The sequence below is a fragment of the Crocodylus siamensis genome, chromosome 10 (genome assembly GCF_052110815.1).
Source record: "Crocodylus siamensis isolate JL-2025a chromosome 10, ASM5211081v1, whole genome shotgun sequence".
Lineage (NCBI taxonomy): Eukaryota > Metazoa > Chordata > Crocodylia > Crocodylidae > Crocodylus > Crocodylus siamensis.
In genome coordinates, this window is record NC_143404.1 from 8,125,134 (window position 1) to 8,147,198 (window position 22,065).

Below are 22,065 nucleotides of genomic sequence, written 5' to 3' on the forward strand. Positions count from 1 at the left end.
TTCCAAAGACTGACCTTGATAGCAGTGAACCAGTTGACAAGAGTGGAGGGTCTGACCCAGGGGTTGGCAACCCCTTGGCACATGTGCCAGAGCATGGCATATGAGGTCATTTTACTCCACACACCACAGCCGGCCCAGGCTCTGGACAGATGCCACTGGCCATGGAGCTTGGGTTGCTCATAGCAGGTGGCCGGGAGGCTACAAGCCCTCCTGCAAGCAGCTCGGGCTCTGTGGCTGGCAGCAGCTGCCCAGAGCCCAGGCCAGCTGCAGCCGGGAGGCTCCAAACAACTGTACCGGGCTTCAGAGCCCCAGCCATGCTCTGTGGTAGTGGCGGGTGGCCAGACCCCTCCCCTGCTGTCTGCCCGGAGGCATGTATCTACATGATCAGGCTCTGGGCAGCTGCAGCAGGCAATGGGCAGGCTGGAAACAGCTGCACTCTGGTAGCAACTGCATGCATGCCTAGGGGCCCAGGGTGGGGAAGGGGCTGGGGCAGCATAACCCCGGCCCCTCCCCCACCATCTGCCCAGAGGCACATGTGTTGCCACTGCCAGCAACAAGTATTGGGCCCCTCTTGGCTGCCCTACGTTCTGCCCCTGGCATGCCGAGTCAAAGCATGGATCGGGGTTGGAGTGTTTTTGTCACTCCAGCCAAAAATGTTGTCGATCCCTGATCTGGCCTGTTATATCTCTGTTGGCTCTAAGGAGAAGATGCAAGCTGGAGACACTCTATGCCTTTATGCGTTTCTAGCTAGGATTTTAACCTCATGCAGCTCTGCTGACACACTGAAGGTGTAGGCAAATGGCTGCCCAACATTCATGACTTCTTCCTTCCCTCTTTTATTCCATCCCCTCCATTCTCCCTGACCTTTCACCTCTGGGGGGGTGGAGAAGTCTCCTTGAACCCATTCCCTCCTCTAGTGAAAGATCAAATACATCTTAGTCTGAAAGTCTACAGGCCTGATTCTGCAACCCTTCACTAAGAAAAGTGAGACCAGTGGGACTTTTGCTCCAAAAACCTCTGCAGAACTTGGCCCTACAGACTGGAATCTCCTTTACTGCCATTCCTCATTCACAGCATCTTCTGTACAAGGAAATCATGCTTGTATTTGTCCATTATTTTCTGTGTCTAAGATAATAAACCAACCTTTAGTATCATACTTTGGGGCCCTTGCCAATTCCCAGGGAGGAAGGAAAGTAAAATAAATCCATCATATCAGTTGTTCATATGAATCAAAGATCGATTTATGAAAATGCGATCAAAATAGAGAAAGTCAGCATTGTTCAAGGGTCACTGGGCCATTAATATTTGATGGAAGCAAGCATAATGAGAAACTGTACAGATTGCTTCAAGCAAGTAAGAGATTGAATGAATTCTAATCCCTTATCTTCCTTGTCTTGATTTTATTTTTCTCTCATTCTTCGTGTTAGTCAGAGAAAGATGAGCAACATCAAAACTTTATGGCATATTGCCAATCTTCATTGTAAAGTAGAAAATAAATTATTCCAATAAACTGAGCTTCATAGCAATTCCTTCTTACCTGCCTCATATTTGTACTTCTTTGGGTGATGGTTCACAGGCATGGTGAAACAACAAGCAGGTTCAAGTGTCAGATGAATTCTTGAGAATGCTAAAGAGTATTTGTCTTGCTATCTAGGTGTCATAAATGTCTTCATTTGAATCGATTCTTACAATAAAGTAAGATTAATCCTTATACAGATTAACCCAGATCAATACAATATGATAAACAGATTAATTGTTTGTTACCAGTAAAGAAGAAAGTTTGGTTTTTACACAGGGCCTTCAGCACATCAAGTCAACTGTCTGTAACTGCAGTCATCTGTTTCATTAGATCCCTGCAATTGCTATTGACTTAATCATGTCATAATATAAAATATGCAAAGCAATTAGTCCGTTTCAGCTTCTCTCTTGGAGAAAATACTTTGTTCACTTACTAGAAAGGTTATAGTCCTAATAATAACAGTATGAATGCAAACACTGAACGTCCACTGATTCCTAATCACATAGCCAAAGTTACGCATTTGGATTAGATCTGGATTAATCAAATGAACTACTGACCAGCAGTTTTGTTGACGTTTCATTGCCAATAATTTGAAAAATCATCAATTCAGCAGCACTGCAAACTTTGCTAAATAGAAAAGCGGCAACATTTGTTTGGTCAGATGAATGGTTATTTGCTCAGCTTTTCACAGAAGCAACTATAAATCCCATTATTTTATTCGTTTATTTATTTGCAAATTCAGGTGCAAAGGTATGTTTATCTGGAGCTGCGCAGTTAAAATCCCCAACCAGATGATCTTCCAAAACAGAAAGCTGTATTTCATCATAATCTTAATTTGCTTGTTATTTTGTAATTTTATTTTGGGTGGTGCAAAGGATAAAGGAAACAATAAAAATCCGCCTTAGCTAGTATGTCGCAGTCCTTTATCTAAGTAACTAGTAACGTGGAAATCGCTTTTTGATGTGCTAGTTGTTACAAAGATCGTTAATATGAAGGAACCAGTTGGAGTTACTGGTACTTTTCAGCTGCGCATGTCTTTTGATTACAAAACCCTTTTGATCTGGCCACTTCTTTATCTGCTAAAACAGAGGGAAGAGTGCGGATATTAAATTATCTCTCTGAAGAACATGCAATCCCTTTCAAAACCACAAATGGACCCCTGCTTTCTATTAATGCAATCAACTGCAATAACATATTTCCTCTTAACTGTCCTTTTAGTTATCTGGGTCTTTCATTGCAAAGAAAGGTAATTAAAAAGCAGCCAAATTATACATTTGTTCTAAATTCAGTCACTCTGGGGAAAGATATGAAATAAAGAAGCTTAATTTTTTATAATAAGACCTATCAGTGAGACCCACTGGTGCCAAGGTCTGTCATTAGGAAAGAGCCTGTGAATTTTCTGATACCAAGCCTCTCTCTTCTCGGCAGCCTGACTGAAGAAGCAGCCGAGTTAAGAAACACGTGCGGTGTAAACAGGAGAAGCGGCGCTCTCTCCTGCGGTCTGGGATGTCGTAGTCTATTTTTCAGATTGGTGAATAACAATGTGCCATTTCTTTTCAAGAGAATCAGGGATTGGAAGGGCAAGGTTGCTAATTGCAAACTGTCAGCCAGCCATTTTGCAGCTGAGTGGACCAGCAGAACCATGCTCATGGACAAACTCGTCCTTGAGTCTACGGACGGTCTGTGCAAACGAAGCACTTTGCCATTTGTGCCGAGTCAGGGGTCCTGTGGAGTTACACGGCATTTTATGCATAGCAACAGATTGCAGCTTCTTTCTGGTCCAGCACTATGATCCGTCTCAGGTTCCTTTTTTGAGGGTTAAATTAGACCAGGGCAGGCAATTATTTTGGGTGGAGGGCCACTTACTGAGTTTTGGCAAGTCATTGAGGGCTGCATGACAGGCAGCCAGGGGCAGATAAATATTAACTTTCTAAATTTTTTAGGGGGCCTGAGGGCTGGAGAGAATGGCCTGGCAGGCTGCATTTCGCCCACCCCTGAATTAGACAATATTGGATGCTCTCCAAGGCAAGATTGCTTTTTTCTTCCTTCTGGAAATGTGAATATTGACTTGACTTTTCAAAAATAATAATTAGCAAATTGCCTTGCACAAAATTCTTTGGACCATGCATTTGCCTTTAGCAAAGATATTATTAAAAATCTTTTTATGTATTTATTTATGTATTGCCTCCTTGCAATCTGGGGGATGGGGGGACTACTGCCACTGCTGGCCCACTGAGCGACCCTTGCAAAGCCAGCAGACCAAGGCACTTAAGGGAGCCCACCCCTGCCCCAGCCCTGGCACAATCTGTGGGCAAGGCAAGACCCTCAAGGGGACACTTGCCTGCCTGTACACTAATGCCAGGAGCCTGGGCAACAAGCAGGAGGAGCTCGTCCTCCTGCTCAGTGCAAAGAATTATGACGTCATTGGGATAACGGAGACCTGGTGGGACTCCACCCATGACTGCACCACGGGGATAGAGGGCTATACCCTGTACAGGAGGGATCATGTTGACAAAAGGGGCGGGGGGGTAGCTCTCTTTGTGAAGGAAAGCTACATGTCCCTGCAAGCTGATGTTGGAGACCAGCATGGACAGCTAGAGACCCTCTGGGTAAAAATTCATGGGGAATACGGCACCGGGGACACAACGGTGGGAGTCTACTACAGACCTCCCACTCAAAGTCCTGAGCTTGACCAGGAGTTTGCCCAGGAACTGACTGAGGCCGCTTGCTCCAGGACCTTGGTTGTCATGGGTGACTTCAATTACCCGGACATCTCGTGGGAAGATCACTCAGCAAAATCTGAGCAGTTGCAAAGCTTTCTCTCATGTGTGGATGACCTCTACCTGACTCAAGAAGTCTATGGGCCAACGAGAGGCAAAGCGCTGCTCGACCTGGTACTGGCTAGGGGGGACAACCTAATCGGCGACCTAGTGATTGATGGGAAGCTGGGTGACAGCGACCACGAGCTGATCACCTTCACCATCCACCATAAAGCTGGCAAGTCAGTCAGCAACACAGAAGTCCTTGACTTCAGAAAAGCCGACTTTGACAAGCTCAAGAGGCTTGTCGGTCAGGCCCTCAGGGACCATGACCCCAGGGAGAGGGGAGTTCAAGAAGAGTGGTTGCTTTTCAAGGAAGTGATCCTCAATGCACAAGCTAAATCTATTCCAACACGGAGGAAAGGCAGCAAGAAGGCACAGCAGCCCTCCTGGCTCTCCAGGGACCTAGCGGACCTCCTGCGGCTAAAAAGGAAAGCCTACAAAGGATGGAGGATGGGATTCACCTCCAAGGAGAATTATTCTGCACTGGTCCGGTCCTGCAGGGAGCAAACCAGGAAAGCCAAGGCTGCAACTGAACTCCAACTAGCTTCAAGCATCAAGGACAACAAAAAGTCCTTTTTCAGACATGTGGGGAGCCGGAGGAAAAGCAAGGGCAATGTTGGACCCCTGCTAAACCAGATGGGGCAACTGACAACTGATGCCCAGGAAAAAGCCAACCTATTAAATAGGTACTTTGCGTCAGTCTTTCATCAGTCCCATGGGGCGCCCATGCCTGCTATGGGACAGGGAGATCCGGGTGATGGGGATCCCCTACCCTCCATCAATGCTGACCTCGTGAAGGAACACTTTGAGAAGCTGGATACCTTCAAGTCAGCCGGCCCTGACAATCTGCACCCCAGGGTACTCAAGGAGCTGGCGAGCGTCATAGCCCAGCCCCTGGCACGGATCTTTGAAAACTCCTGGCGCTCTGGTGTAGTGCCCAAAGACTGGAAGAAGGCCAATGTGGTGCTGATCTTCAAGAAAGGGAGGAGAGTGGATCCGGCTAACTACAGGCCCATTAGCCTGACTTCTATCCTGGGGAAGATCTTAGAAAAGTTTATTAAGGAGGCCATCCTTGATGGACTGGCCCAGGCTAACATCCTAAGGGATAGCCAGCACGGGTTTGTTGCGGGTAGGTCTTGTTTGACCAATCTCATTTCCTTCTATGACCAGGTGACCTATCACCTGGACAGGGGAGAAGAGATTGATGTCATATATCTTGACTTAAAAAATGCTTTTGATCTGGTATCCCATGATCACCTCTTGGCCAAACTGGCCAGTTGTGGCCTTGGGTCCACCACGATCCGCTGGCTGGGAAACTGGCTCCGTGGTCAGACCCAGAGGGTTGTGATTGATGGCAGTCACTCATCGTGGTGCCCTGTGACCAGTGGGGTCCCTCAAGGCTCTGTCCTGGGACCCATCCTGTTCAACATCTTCATTAATGATGTGGACATTGGAGTCAGGAGTGGACTGGCCAAGTTCGCCGATGACACCGAACTTTGGGGCAAAGCATCCACGGCAGAAGATAGGCGGGTGATCCAGGCTGACCTGGACAAGCTCAGCAAATGGGCAGATGAGAACCTGATGGTGTTTAACACCGAAAAATGCAAGGTTCTCCACCTTGGGAGGAAAAACCTGCAGCTTCCTTATAGGCTCGGCAGTGCTACGTTGGATAGCACTACAGAAGAAAGAGACTTGGGGGTCATCATTGACCACAAGATGAACATGAGCCTGCAATGCGATGCTGCGGCTAGTAAAGCGACCAAAATGCTGGCGTGCATCCATAGATGCTTCTCGAGCAAATCCCGGGACGTCATTCTCCCCTTGTACTCGGCCTTGGTGAGGCCGCAGCTGGAGTACTGTGTCCAGTTTTGGGCTCCACAATTCAAAAAGGATGTGGAGAAGCTTGAGAGAGTCCAGAGGAGAGCCACGCGCATGATCAGAGGTCAGGAAAACAGATCTTACGATGACAGGCTGAGAGCCATGGGACTCTTTAGCCTGGAAAAGCGTAGGCTCAGGGGTGATCTGATGGCCACCTATAAGTTTCTCAGGGGTGACCACCAGGATCTGGGGGAACATTTATTCACCAGAGCGCCCCAAGGGATGACAAGGTTGAACGGTCACAAACTCCTGCAAGACCGTTTCAGGCTGGACATAAGGAAGAATTTCTTTCCTGTCCGAGCCCCCAAGGTCTGGAACAGTCTGCCAGCGGAGGTGGTTCAAGCACCTACATTGAACACCTTCAAGAGTAAATTGGATGCTTATCTTGCTGGGATCCTATGACCCCAGCTGACTTCCTGCCCTTTGGGCAGGGGGCTGGACTCGATCTCCCGAGGTCCCTTCCAGCCCTGATGTCTATGAAATCCCTCTTAACAAACCGATGAAGAGCAGGCAAAGTTCCTAGGAGGTTCATAACCATGAAAAATGACAGGAGGATGAACGGTGAACTGGGGATCCATATTCCTAAAATAAATCCTGCACCCTCACACCCCATTATAGAGCATGCATTAAAAAAACCAGAGTGAAGTCTTTATCTGTCCTTTAGTATATGTAACTATTATATTTTACACATATTTAGACATTTGTTATTTCTTATTTGATTTATATTTATAAATATTATATTTTAGTTGTCCTTTATTATATGTAACTATTATATTTGCAATTATTATATGTAGCTATTATATGATGGCACTATAATTGTAAAGCATGTAGACAACACTCTTTCCAGCTGTGCCAAATCCACAGGTTTTCCTGCAGCTGCAGGTTCAGATTCAGCCCCTCGCATCAGATTTGTTTTGGCCACTCTGAGAGCCAGGATTTTCCATTAGACACATCACTGGCCTGATCTGGGACACCCATATGCATTCCTAGAAGGGAGGGGAAACAGAAGATAGTGACTAAACACGTGGTGCTGGTGACTGCCAGCTGTGAGAGACTGATTTACAATTGTCTAAACAGCCGTGGCATAAACTGTGGCTGATTAAACAGAATGAATCGTGTCTGGCTCTGGTAGGCAGAGAAATGAGGTAAAACCCACAGCGCGTCTCTACCCCACATAGCAGCCCCCTCCTGAAGTCTCCTAATCATCAGGCACAGCTATCAGTGATTTTATTAATTCATTATTTTTTTTCTTTACAGTTTGTCGCTCATCCCAATTGCCAGCAGCAGTTGCTCACCCTGTGGTACGAAAACCTCTCAGGCTTACGGCAGCAGTCAATCGCTGTGAAATTCCTGGCGGTCTTCGGAGTCTCCATCGGCCTGCCTTTCCTTGCCATAGCGTACTGGATTGCTCCCTGCAGTAAGGTACAGACTGGCTAAGGTGCATCTTGCCTATGGTGATTAAAGCCCGGTGTCTTGGACTGAAGACAAAACTGTTTCTTCCTCCTAAACTAATGTGGTTTTTCCACATTAAAACTCCGGGAGAGTTTTAACTGAAGTGCTAGGGCAGTAAGAGGGAGTCTTTTGCAGTTTGTCTTTTAAGAGTAATAAAGATGGGGAAGGAGATTAGAAAATATAAGAAGGCATGAACGGAACTAGGTTGCAGTGGGAAGGATGTGAGAAAGTATGAGTGAGATGGAGAAAAAGAGGAGAAAACGTAGGTCAATGAAGGGAAAAGATCCTTTCAGTATTGTTTTCTCTTTCCATTTTGTATTGGGTGTGGATGGGCATGGGGAGGGGTTCCTCCTCTCTGCATTGGACCTTTCTGGCTTCTCTTTGTTTCTCTTGTCTTTATTTGTAGCTAGCGGGCATCATGGGAGGCAGGGAAAATGAAGTAGAGATTCAACCCGTAGCTTGTCAAGATGAAGAATAAAGCGAGTCATGATACCCAATAGCAAAATACAGCCCAGTCTCCAAATCATGGGGGCAAAGTTTAAACAACATTAAAAGTTGCTCCATTTCCATTATGGCCATTGGGTGACTGACAGGGTTAAGTGCTGCTAAGACTTAGAGATGAAGGGACCAGAGCCAGCCATTGGGAGGCCAGTAACACTAACAATTGTCTGCTGTAACAATTCTCTGGTAGGTTTCCATCCTAAGAGAAAGTGCTCAGAGGGGTGGAAATAAATGGCTATTTGGTGAGGAATAAATAACGTTTTTTCCACTGCTCCGGACAAAAAATAGAACAATTTCTTCGTGAACAGCAGTCGCCCATATTATCCATTAGGCAGCGTCTTTAACAAAGTGATTATGAAATGCACAAAAAAGTGACAGGAATGACCCCTGGATTGCTAGCTTACTCAGTCCTCAAAGCATTTTGTCTCATATGCTTTAAATGTCTGTAAAGAATCCTTCCTAAATTTGCTAAACCCAAGAAATGACTGACCCATTGGTGTGCATTAAGGAGAGACTATAATTTGAAAAGATTAATTTTAAGACTAATCGTCTAGAAAACAGATGGGCTTCTAGAATAGATGAGATTATAAGTGATGTTTAAAACCCAGCATCCTTCAAAATAACCAAGACTAGCCTCTATTTCTCAAGTTAATTGAAAATGGGAATCTTATTTTTTCAAGGGTTCAGCTTATAATGACTCATTAGCATCCATTAGAACAACTTTCCTTTAGAGCCTTAATTTATAATGGTGCTTCCCTGCATGTTAAAAGAAAATAAAACATTTCAAGAGCAAATGGGTAACTGGAATGATTGTGCCCCAATCCAAAAGGAACACCTGAGCTTGCTTTAAAAATATGCAGTTAATTTTACAGCTATTGCATTGAATGGAGCTACTGACCCCTGGGTGCATCTATACATGTACATTTAGTGCCCAGTAACCAATATTACTGCGCAGTATGCGTGCATGTCTACGTGTGCATGCCTGTACTATACAGTAAATATGGCAACTTATACTGACTTCAGTGGAAAATTCATACCTGCATCTTGCATGTATCTAATTTACACCAGATTAGTTACTGTGTTGAAATGCACATGTAGACACCTTATTGCATCCATCATAAATGCATGTGTAGGTGCTTGCCCTCTGTAAACTTAAGGATATGCTTCAGTTTTTGCAAAAACAGAGGATCGCTTTGTATATTCTTGGTTATAAACAGGCAGAGGCTGGCAACTTATAATAGCAGATAGATCAATTATTTCTATAAATAACATATGTATGCAGACATTTAAAATACAGTTTTTAAAAGTGAAATGAAGCTGAGAGCATGACTTCAAAACAGAGGCTAATTTTAAAATAGAAATAGGGCATAGGCAATCATTTAAAAGTGATGGCTACTGTATAAAGTATGCTTGAGCCCGTGTATTTCATTGAAAAAGGGGAGGGGAACTGAATATGGCTACCTTTTAACTGGAGTGTCTACACATTCATTAATGTGCTTTTGATACTGAACATTAAATTTGGTTCATCCATTGTGAGGTTACTAGAAAAAGCCGCATTAGTCTATTTTAATGTGCATTCGTGAAAGCGCATAGTTTTTCCTGATGCTTTAACGTGCATTAAAATAGGATAATACACATTAAAGTACAAGTGTAGACACACCCACTGGGCACATCTACATGAGCATTAATGACCTTTTCTAATGCACATTTTATTTAGTACCTCCAATGTGAGGTACTAAATTAATGTCCATTAGGTTGCACTACTGTGCTGTAGTGCATTTGCACACTTTTTTAGTGATGCTTAATGTACAGTAGACTATTTTACTGAGAATTAGAGTAAGGTCACAGACAGTTTTTTACATGATGCTTTAATTTTGAGTAAGATAGTCTACCACGTATTAAAATGCATATGTAAATGCAACCACTGATTTCAGAATTACTACATAAGGCACTAACTACTCCAGGCAATCTCACTCTCTTATCACAGACACCTTAGTTCTTCCTCCCCTCTCTTCATCCTAGAGTTTGCCAGATTCACATGCTGCATCATATCACAAATTTAAACTGTGAGACTCTGCAGGCAGGGATTTGTTTTAATTGTGTTTTTTTGATGAAGGGATTAGCACTGCTTTTTGCCAAGGCCCTCTGCATGGTTCCATAACACACATAAATAGATGAATCTAATGCACATAATTTCTAACTGTTCTTCCACACCACCCAAAATTATGGCTGTTAGATCCAAGATCTGGTTCTTGGCACTCATGCCTCCCATCACATCACAGATGGTCAGTGTCCTTGTGGACTTCGAGACAATCATAGTACCCACTAAGGAGATGGAGAGATTTGGGCAGGTTCCTAGGTGGTGCTCAGGTGCTCTGAGAAATCCGGCAATGCTCTTCATCTTGTGAAAAGGACTTGTTAGCTAGGTCAGAGTTATACCTGAATCTTCCCTCTGTAGTAGATGCTTAGAGGCATGGGCAACTGATGCCTCCTGAGTCTGGGGGGGCACCTGCAGAAGCTGATGGCAATGCCAGGGGTGGGGACGGGACTGGAGAGCACCCACAGGTGCTGCCGGTGGCATCAGGGACAGGATTTGTCAAGCACCCACAGATGCCGCTGGCAGCGGTGAAGACAGGACTGGTGAGCAGCCGCAGATGCCACAGGCAGCATCAGCAGTGGGGATAGGGCTGGTGAGCACTGCAGATTCTGGTAGTGATGGCAGGGACAGCCTTGTTGGGGGGGCATGTGCCCCCCCACCAGTTGCCTATGCTTAGAGGCACAACTGAAGGAAAGCTGGACTCTGGGACTCAGGAACACCAAGGAAGCATAGTGGTGTCCTGATGGCTCCTGAATGATTTTGCCTGCAGTTGCAGAGACTCATTACTCTGAAAAGGAAGCTTGGACAAGGAAAGTAGCTCAGCTCTATGATGCCTCTGCAAGGCATAAGGACCCCTGAAGGCTCAAGTTGTGCCCTCCTTCCTTAATCCCTTAACCTTCCCTCAGCAGGTGCTTAATGCAGTCCCTGAAGGGACCAGAACCTTTGGAGGTCTCTGTTTTTGAACTAACCATCTCCACGATGGCTCAGAACTCTCTTCCACAGGCTGAAAGGGTTTTGTTCCTCATAGAATTTTTACCTGGAGCTAAAAACTTGGGGAAATAAGAACTGAAGTTGTGCTCCAGTAACTATTCTTCCTCTTCTATTTTGCTGCTGTGACAGAAAAGAGGAGCTATAGCTGGCTGTAGCTGTATCTGTAGCTTGCTGCAGTTGTAGCTGGATCCCTTACTATTAAGGAAATAGTAAGTAGAATTAGAGCTTATTGTTTTGCATTTCCCTTTCTGCTCATCAGGGTTGAATAAACCTTGACTCCCATATGAACATGACTCCTGTAGGGGGGTATTGCAAAAAATACTGCCAAACTTTACAAATCTGGAAAGACTTACTGTTATATAGCAGGGCTAGAGTATTGTCAGCGCCATGACAGTCCAGGAAATGTACAAGAAGGATGGGCTTGTTATGTTATCTTTTATTAGGCCAGCTGTATCTAGTTAGTTCTGACAAGCAATGAAGATAATTTCTACTCCACGTGTCTTAAAATGTATCAGCTAAATTTTGCAGTCTTTACATACACGCAAATGCCATTCACTAGAGATCTAGAGAAATTCTTCTGCAGGTGTATCCTGAACAGGATCTGTCTGTAGCTTAGAACCCCCCAGTGGGAATTCTGCTCTGATGTATTTGGTTCCTCCATGATTTACAGCTATCAGCTCTTGAGTTGTTTCCATTCACTTCCAAATCATGTTGACTGTCCCAGTTTGAAAAGCCACAATATATGCTATAAGTTAGCAACTTAACTTTGAAAATTTCTCTTGTATTCAGCTACATGCATCTTTTGGCACCAAAAGTCATTTGAATATGAACTGTTTACTCAGTCACCTCTATGAAAGAGGAGCAGACTATTGGCTTTTGGTAGACAAAGAGGCCAGAGACAAAAAATGAGGCTTTCTTGCTCTGCAGTTTTCCAAATCAGTAAATATTGAGGCCTGGAGAAGCCAATGTTTTTGGTTCAGAAAGCTGGGTACTGATCGATATGTCTCAATGAGATATTGTTACAAAAATCTGATGCTAATTCAGGATGCATCTACTTTACTTGCGAGTCGATTAATTAGCTCCATGGTAAAGCATCACAGTCTACACATGGGCCAGTATTATGGCACAGTAAATTAATTAACTCAGTCATAGGATAGTAATGTCAAGGGCTGTATTATCCTATCATGGGGTAATTTACTCCACCAAAATGCACATGTAGAAGGTGACAGGTGCTGGATGGGACACAAGGGTGCTACAGTGCAGGGGCTGCCTGCCACCTAGCTCTACACTGTAGCACCCTCGCGCCCTAGCCAGCCACTCTGCTACCTGCCACCACTATCCGGAGCCCAGAGCTGACCTTCCAGACCCTCTGCCAGCTTGGGGCAGCTCCACTGTGGCTCAGATTGCTGCGGACCTGGCTGCACGTGTAAATGCTGTGCCCAGGAGCAGCTGACTGCGGGGCAAATTGAGCAAGAGTTTATTGCATCACAATAATAGCATGTGTAGTGGCACCTCATAAGTCAAAATTACTGAACATTTGAAGATCTAAGGAAGTGAAAGACCAGAGGCCAGATGGATGAAAATTAAGACATACTTATTTTGATGTCACTGTGAGCAGGAGGACAGTGGGCTGCGTGCAAGGCTTATGTAAGTAAGGTCATTCCTTTGTTCCTAGCAGAACAGAGGTGGCACCTAACTCAATTCTGAACGTTACCATGGCTAATTTAGAAACTCCTTCCCTTGTACAGAGAGCGACATGCTTTTCACACACTCTGCATTGTAAATGAAGGCCCACACCCTCAGTCACCGGCATCCTGACTGTGGTCCAGCTTAGTGTTTTTATTCTAGGGAGTCTTATTCTTCTCCTGATGACCACACCTGCTCTTGTTCAATTAGTTTCCTAGTAACGCTGGAAAAAGAAGAATAGTCTACACGGGAAGGGTGTCAAATTTGCCCTACCCCTCCGGCTGCATCTGGAACATTTTGCTCCTCGCAGGCCAGATTCAGATGTGGTGGCAGCAGCAGGGCAAGTGGCAGTGGGACTCCGTGCCAGGGATTTCAGTGTTGAGCCCTTTCCTCTCTCTCCCTGCCTCTGAGTTCCTGGCCCTTTTACAAGCCCCATGGATCAGACATTTAACATCCCTCACCTACATTTTCCTTAAACTGTTTCTTCCTTCCTTGATTCAGATGAATTTCTATCTTGAAACCCTTCCTTTCTCCTATGGCCTTTTTATGGTTTGTTTTTGCTCGTATGCCTGCTTGCTTTATTCTTTTTCAGTAATACATAAGGTATGTTGGATCCTGAAACAACCTTTTCTTTTAAAAATGGATCTTTGCTGTTTGTAGGCTGTAATTGTTACTGTCATGTTATCAATCACTATCAAGCATTGCTTTGCCTTCTTTTTTAGATGACACATACTATTGTGAATTATTTAGGTAGTTGTCAAATAGTATGCGCAAGCAGCTATGCACCCAGGTGTAATTAGAACATAATTTAAGAAAATAAAACAAAAAAAAATCATCTTTTATTGTCATACGGCAGTATGTTATCTGAAAGAACCGATGCTTCATTAATTTTTCACAAAATCTCCCAGTCACTGCTTTCAGCACTTAGTTAAAAATTAGATTTCGGTGAAGATCAGAAAAATAAGAAATAAATGCTAAGCTCTCCTGAGGAACATCAGATGTTACAGTGTGATACCATTGCCAGGCGCTAACTGTGACGCGATGCTACTGCACAGTAGTAATGAGCTACTGCGCCGTAGCTTGTTGCTGTTGTGCAGTAGCGTTGGGGAAAAAAATGTTTGGCGACGGTACTGCACAGTAACTCGGGTTACCGCACAGTCATTTAGTATTTGCATAAGCAAGTAACAACTATGCAGTCTGCCGCAAGTATAGACATGGCCACAGAGGATAAAGTATGGATGTAACGCTGAGCAAATACAGAATTTATGATATCGGGAGAGAACAAAATGATAATATCCATAGAGTTCGTCTGCTTCTGTAATAGCTCAGGGTTGTTTCTGTGATCATCCAGACTATGCAACTTGAATCTTATAAATTACAGGTCTCTATTATATAAAGTATAAATTGACAGAAAAGAGCACCTATGCCTTAGGTAGTATTATAGTGATGTTGTGTCTGTGATGGTCCAAGAAATATGTGTGAGGCAAGGATTTTTGTGGGTGATACCTTTTATTGTCTAAATCTATCCCAGCCATGCAGTTGGTCCAATAAAATATATCACCCACAAAAATCCTGGCCTCCAGCAGCTAGGTAGCAATCAATAGTCCACTGAAGCTTTCTTTTCCCCATGGAATGAATTCAGAATAGAACTGGGCATGTATAAGTTTAAAATACGTTTTCTTAACAACTTCTAGGCAATGACCCATATGTCCATAGTTACCTGAAGGCTTCACTCATTCTTAATTACAGTTTCCTTAACTTAATGGCATCAGTATGGAAAGTTACAGCCTGTATTAGAAAAATGTCCAAGGACAATAGTGGGACTGATAATGCAGACAAAGCTTCATACTAAACCCTTGTACAACACGTCTGCATGGTACCATCAGTAGAACTTCAGCCTTCTCTACACTCCCTGCATAGGGCAGAAGAACCAGTAGAAGAAATGATGGGATTGTTTTAAAAAGACGCCTTCACTTACAAAGCTATATTTTTCTGTAGTAATTCAGGCCTCAGTTCAACAAAGCGCTGAAGTATTTAAGCATTTTTCATTCACTTCACTGGGACTTATGAATATATCTAAGTGCTTCACCGGTTTGAGGCTCAGACATGGATCATAGTTTCCCACTTACACATAGTGAAAAATTTTCTAGGAATTTCTCTCACCTAAGTTTTCCAGTAAGCTTAACTGCTCTAGCAATTGTAAAAGATTTCCCATTTTAAAAAAATCAGACAAAAAATAGACAAAAAGCAAAATCATGTGTTGCCCAGTAAATTTCTTTTAGAAATTTGATACAGAAGGAAGAAGTAGGTAGGCTTAAACTCTTTTTTCAAAGAGGTAGGTCTTTCTTGAGGAGCTGATTAATTGATAGCAATGGGGAACCTGAACCTTTCCTCCATATATTTTTGTTTCAATTAATCAAAGCATTGGATACATAGGAAGGGTTGGAGCATAAGTCATCATGTGTGAGAGTCACTGATGGGTAAGACCACACTATGGATGTTTCTAATGCATGGGAGGCCTTATACATGAGAAGAAAGCATTTGTGGAATGGGTTACCCTCCATGATGGCATTGATCCAAAAGAAAATAAAAACTCTGACAACTCTGTCATATTCTTTAAGAATAATGTATTCTTAAATCAGGGAAAATACATAATGAGATAAGGAGCATTTAATTTAACAGCTAAGCAGTGCTTCTGAATAGGGATAAGACAAATGCTGCAAGAAGAGAGCATAGCTCAGATCAGCCCTCTATCACTTATGGATGTATTGCTTTGAAGTCCTTACGTTTTACTGGGTAACTTTGTAGCTGCTCTAGTAATTGCACTAGATAATTATCAGACTGATCTGTATTAAGAGAGCATTACTAAAGAAGCTTTTAAATAAAATATGTCAAACAAGCTATTAATGAGGGATTTGCTAGATAACCAGTAGGCCTGTGCAAGTAGGGGAGTATGCAATTTGGATTTGGATTCAGCCAATTCAGAAGACAGTGATTCGATTTGGAGATTCAGATCATTGTCTTGAATCAATTCGGCTGAATCAGCTTCAGAAGATTCGGTGCTGATTAGGAGAGATTTGGTGATTCAGACTGCCTGGGGAGAGGCAGGCACAGCTGGGCAGCTGCAGGTTCTCCCATGGCTCCTGCAGCTGTGCTTGCATCTCTCAAGGTTGGGGGAACCATGGGAGAAGCCTCCATGGCTACCCTGCCCGACCCCATCCCCTGCCCAGCCCCAGCCTCCCAGCACTTAAAAAAAGAAAAGAAAAGCTCTGCACTCTCTGGCTACAGCAGCAGGGATCAGGGCCTCTGGGTACTCATGGCAGAGCTCCCTCATGCAGTGGGAGGGTAGTGGGGGGCAGCATGGATCGCCCTCCCCACCTGGCACCTGTGCGGCAGATGACCCATGGCATGGTTGCAGTGCTGCTTGGCAGGACGCTGTGCGCTGCCTTGGAGCTGGGGCTGCTGGGGATGAGCCCTGCCAAGCTGCAGCTGACAGGTGGAGCCACCCCAGCTACCAGACAGTGTGCGGCACCCTGATGAGCCATGTTGCACCCCCGCAATGTGACAGCTGCTGCGTGCATGCCAGGCGGGGGGGGCAATCCCTGCTGCCCCGTGCTGCATGGGGGGACTCTGCCACAAGCCCTAAGAGGTCCTGATCCCTTGCCCCCTTCTCCCTGGAGTAAGCCATGTTCACATCCCCCGCCCACCCCACCCCAGCTGGACAAATGGCAGCAGGGCAGACCCCTGCTCCCAGTGCTGCTGCGCCCGCATCCCATTCCCTGCCCCCCTCCCCAAGGAACGCAACCCCCTGCCCCAACTGGGCAGCTTGTCCCAACCCCAATCCCTCCTTCCCTGCTCTCCCAGCCCCAACAGACTTACCAGCTGGAGGCAGCTGGCAGCTGCCTGTTTAGTCTATGGCCGAATCTCTGAAGTGGCCAAATCTTTTCTAAAGCTTTTCCAAATTGATTCAGATGCTTCAAATTGATTTGGAGCTTTTAATTGTCTCCTGATTCGATTCAGATTCAGAGATTCAGTCTCCGAATTGGGCCAAGTCTCCTCCGAATCGAATCAGCTGTGGAAGCTTCCCAGAGCCCTAAAAACAAAGTAGCAGAATTTTATGCTAATGTCATCACTGCTGTATGCCAATTTAGACTGGTATATGGGAGAAGAGGGAATCAGGGGCCCATAATATCCTAAATTTCACTAGTCATACTTTTACCACTTCTTTCATCTCTGATAGCGCAAACATGAAAATGCCATGTCACACAAGCATCGGTGGGTGGTAAGAGAAGCATTTAGCATCCCAATGCTGGCAGAAAACACATGAAAGGACCCTTATTTTTTTAACTGAACAAGTGCAAACCTGCTGTAGCACCTGAGCTGTAGTGATGTCCCAGAGTAATCAGTGACATTACCAGGTGTAAACGAGCTCATCTTTTTTAGAGTAAAATGCTAGGGAATATGATAAATGGACCAGAAAATAAAAATAACTGTGTCTTACGTATGCTTCATTTTCAGCTGGGACGGACACTCCGAAGTCCTTTCATGAAATTTGTGGCACATGCAGTTTCTTTCACAATCTTCCTTGGACTGTTAGTAGTGAATGCCTCAGATCGATTTGAAGGGGTCAAAAACCTTCCAAATGAGACCATCACGGACCATCCCAAACAAATATTTAGAGTGAAAACAACTCAGTTCTCCTGGACAGAACTGCTTATCATGAAGTGGGTATTAGGTAAGCAAAACCAAAATGTCTGTTAACATAACGGAGAAGTGCAAAATAACTGGAGATACATGAAACATTATAGGTGCCGATCAGCCAAAGATTAAAAAAAAGATGGAGCCTGATTTGGGGCCCATTGAATGCAAAAACAGCATTTACTTCATAGATTTCATAGATATTAGGGCTGGAAGGACCTCGGAAGATCATCGAGTCCAGCCCCCCGTCCAAAGGGAAGGAAGTCAGCTGGGGTCTGGAGATAAGGGCTGTAAAGGATGTTCTGATTCAACTCCCAGAGCACTTGTTGAATGCTTTCCCTTATAAGAAAAAAAAAAGGTATGTTTAATAGAAAATTCCAACTTCTATACACAGTTTTCTGGGCTGCTCTGCAGCATTTAATATGAAATTACTCATCTTCTATAACATTCAATGAGATGACTCAAAAGAAAAATAGCCCTGTAGAAAAGTTAGCAGTTACCAATAATTCTCTGGGTTGTACAGTAATTTCTGTAGAACCCTATTAGTTTGAGTCCTACTAAATTGAAGGAAGGTACTGCCCTGGTGGACAGCGCATTACATCTGCACTCAGGAGTGCTATTCCTGATTGAACCTGCTGGGTGAGTCCCTCCAAGGGCATAATTAGGAATTTTGGCACCCAGGGGTGGCAGGTAATGAGGCCTGGAGGCTGGGGAGTAGTTCTGGAGAGTCTTAACACCTTGCACATGGGCCGCCACCATAGCATGGGCTCCCTCAAGGGCTTCCATTGTGGCTCTCTGTTCACCCACGCCTAGTTACACTACTGAGTCCCTCCACCTCTCTGTATCTGTTTCCTCATCTCCAGGATGGAGATGATGATGCTTAGCTCTTCCTAAAGTTCCTTGCAATTTAATGTTGAGAAGAGCTAGACAGAAACTGGGAGTGATTTTTAATTTTCCTAGGAGTTTTCCAGTGGGGAAGAGCATCCCAGCAGTATGAAAGAAATGACGGGTGAAGGTTTGCAATAGGATGCATCTGAAACAAAGAAATTAGCTGAGCTCTTGATGATTGCTGATAAGCACTGATATTGGGGAACACATGGGCACAAAGTAGACAGACTAGAAGTTTTAAGGACATTCCAAGTCCTGCAGACAAAACCTACCACATAGGGATAACTGGCAAGCCAGTTACCTTGGACCACTAATCCTAATTAGCTGTAAAGATCTCCTGAAAGCAAAATGCATCAAAGCTGCCAAATCTTTATCAGGCTTCAAAGGTCCTATTTTATTCCACACAGTCTTTCACATCAGGACAAATGGCTCCAGAGCAGCATGTAAGTAAATGGAATTACAGCAACCTAGGAGTTGGATGATGCCTGCTATATTGAGTGACCTTTTGGTTTCCACTTCCATTTTTTTTTCTGGCTTTCAAATAAGCAGAATCACATACAGAAAAAAAAAGAATAGATGGGAAAGTAGATGGAATAATATGTGAGGGGGTTTTTTGGGGCCGGGGGGGGGGGGGGTTGAAGCAATATTAAAACAGTTTGGAGGAGATGATTTGGTTTTGGCCATGAGATTCTTTTTTTGTAGGCTGCAGGTGGCTGGCAGCCCGAGTGAGTTCTTGAGGGAGGAAGAAGAAAGCATTAGTGTAAGGCAAATTATTTCAGGTTTCAAGAAGAAAGAAAGATGGCTCATTGTACAGGCTTCAGCGTATAATGAGATTTTCTGATTGCAACTTTGCCCTCTCAAAATCACTGCTTGCTAGCCGTCTGCTTCTTCTCTGGCAAGCTTACCTAAAAACTATATCATAGTGCTTCAGTAGGAATAGTAAGGTGATATACAACAAAACTACCCTCATCCTACACCCCATAACAACAAGATTGTTTTTAAAAGAACAGGGCTGAGTGGAAATGAGGGCATCAAGAAGCAACCATGACTCTATTATTAAGATTTTTCTGGCTAGTACTATTTGAGTGGTGTTAGTGTCGTTTGCCTGGAAATTTTTAGGTCTGGACACTCTACTCTTCTGGTACTAGCTCCAGTGAGCAGGTTTTTAACCCTGTTGAATGACTGTCATACAACACGCTTATACTCTATACTCCCATTAACATTTGCAATCGGGCCCATTTTCTGAAAATTGTGGACAATTCATCTATAATGAGCCTGTGATGGCAACCGACTTCTCTAGCAGCTCCTTTTCATTGAACCGAAGAACCACCTCTTGTCAAGTCACAACACACAGCAAAGCAGAAGACTGTGAATAAAAGTATACGTTTCACCCAACTCTTCAATATGGACTTGGCCCCAAGCCCACCGAAGAGAAGAGGAGTCTCGACAGGATTTGTCTTTGGTGGGCTCTGGATCAGAAAGGCCCCATGTACCAAAGTGCATGCACACCATGACCTAAGTTATTTGCATTTTATCCCTTTCTCCATTTCACTGTCCTCATTTCCTGGACAACCAGTTGGGAGGAAAGAATCCAGTTTCCCCTGAAAAAGAAAGCCCAGATCACAAAACATAACCAAACTGTCTGGCCATGCTAATATAGCTTCACTCCCACCAACTCTGCATATACAACAATTACCTTTAAAAATATTTTATTTTAGCTATCTTAACATCTGCAGCTAATGTTATGACAGAGAATAAAAATTGAGGTGGAGCTATTCGTATATCAAAGGTAGTATCTCAAATGATAGCCTGAATTTTTAAGAGAACTGTTGTAATATAATAATTAGAGATAGGTGGGATTTTTCTATCCATTTTTCTCCAGCGAGATGTTGAGCTTTTGACTACATGAAGTTTATTTTTGTAGCATGCCTGATTTCTTGTCATTTTTTCAATTTTTTTGCAGCGTCTGAAAGCAGTTTTAGTTGTTTCTCAAAATATCCCGGGTGACCTCTGAAATATTTGTGTTCATTAGTTTTCAACCGTAAATTTTTTGGTGTTTCCAACACTTTACTTTTTTTGTTTGAAAACATTCTTGCTATTGGCTGCCAAGAACTGCATGTATATTTGGTCTTTTGTTGAGAAGTCGACATTTCCCACTGGTGTCGAGGGAGAGTTTTCATAGAAATTTTTCCTGGGTAAAAAACATTTTTTGGCTATTTATAATGATATTATCCAAAGCTCACAGGGGCATGATATTGTACTTTTTCACTGATTTAATTTTATCTCGTCACAGGATCATTATCCGTCAAAATACTGCTACCCAGGCTGTGTAGATGTACCCTAGTAGAAACTGTTTTTATAATTGCCAGCCTTATTTTAATTTGATCTGAGGAACTTCCAGGTGTTCCAGTATATGGGGAGACAGCTGGCAGTGCCCCCTTGATCATGGCCAAAAGTAACAGTCATCCACCCAGCGGTTAGACGGAAATCTGAGGAGTGTAAAAATGTTGTATCAAGAACTATGAAATATGGTGGATGGTTCATTTCTAAGGCTGCCCTGCCCTGTCTCCTGCCTCTTTATGTGAAACTGTTTCACAGATTTCATAGACATTAGGGCTGGAAGGGACCTTGCAAGATCATCGGATCCAGCCATCTGCCCAAGGGGAAGGAAGTCTGATGGGGTCAAATGATCCCGGCAAGAAAGGCATCCAAGTATTTTTTTAAAGTGTCCAGAGTAGGTGCTTGCACCATTTCTGGGGGGAGTGTATTCCAGGCCCTGGGGACTCGGACAGTAAAGAAGTTTTTCTTTACGTCCAGCCTAGAACGGTCTTCCAGGAGTCTGTGACCATTAGACCTTGTCTTCCCTTGCAGTGCCCTGGTGAACAGATGTTCTCCCAGTTCCCAATGCACACCCTTTATATACTTATAGGCTGCCACCAAGTCTCCCCTGAACCTTCTCTTCTCCAGGCTGAAGACTCCCATACCTCTCAGCTTCTCCTCATAGGCCTGCTCTCTTGTCCCCTGATCATGCGCATGGCTCTCCTCTGGACTCTCTCAAGCTTCTCCACATCCTTTCTAAAGTTCAGAGCTCAGAACTGGATGCAGCCTCACCAAGGCCAAGTAAAGCAGGAGGATGACTTCCTGGGTTTTGCTTGAGATGCATTGATAGATGTAAGCCGGGGTATCAGCTGTGGCATCGCATTGGTGGCTCATGTCCGTCTTGTGATCAGTCATGACCCCCATGTCTCTTTTGGTCATGGTGCTAGTGAGTGTAGCATTGCTGAGCCTATAAGTATGGTGTGTGGTTTTTTCCCCCGAGGTGGAGGACCTTGTATGCCATCAGGTTTTGATTCACCCACCTGTCCAGGGTGGCCTATCCTCTAGTGTGACCATAAAATGCAGTCTAGCAAATAAATTAGGTCATGGTGTGCCTGTGCTTTGGTACATGGGGCCTTTCTGATCCAAAGTCCACCAAAGACAAATCCTGCTGAGACTCCTCTTCTCTTCCCCATAAGTATGGATAAAGAGCCCAT

The 22,065-nt window shown here is 44.2% G+C and overlaps 1 protein-coding gene across 2 annotated transcripts in view; it reads left to right on the plus strand.

Moving 5' to 3' along the window:
• Positions 1-22,065, plus strand: part of TRPC7 (transient receptor potential cation channel subfamily C member 7) — a 121,506-nt gene that overhangs the window by 54,302 nt on the left and 45,139 nt on the right. For both annotated transcript variants that reach the window (XM_090064574.1, XM_090064575.1), the window contains exons 3-4: positions 7,477-7,641; positions 17,465-17,681. In XM_090064574.1, coding sequence (XP_089920700.1) covers positions 7,477-7,641; positions 17,465-17,681 — 382 coding nt within the window. The remainder of the gene's footprint in view (positions 1-7,476; positions 7,642-17,464; positions 17,682-22,065) is intronic.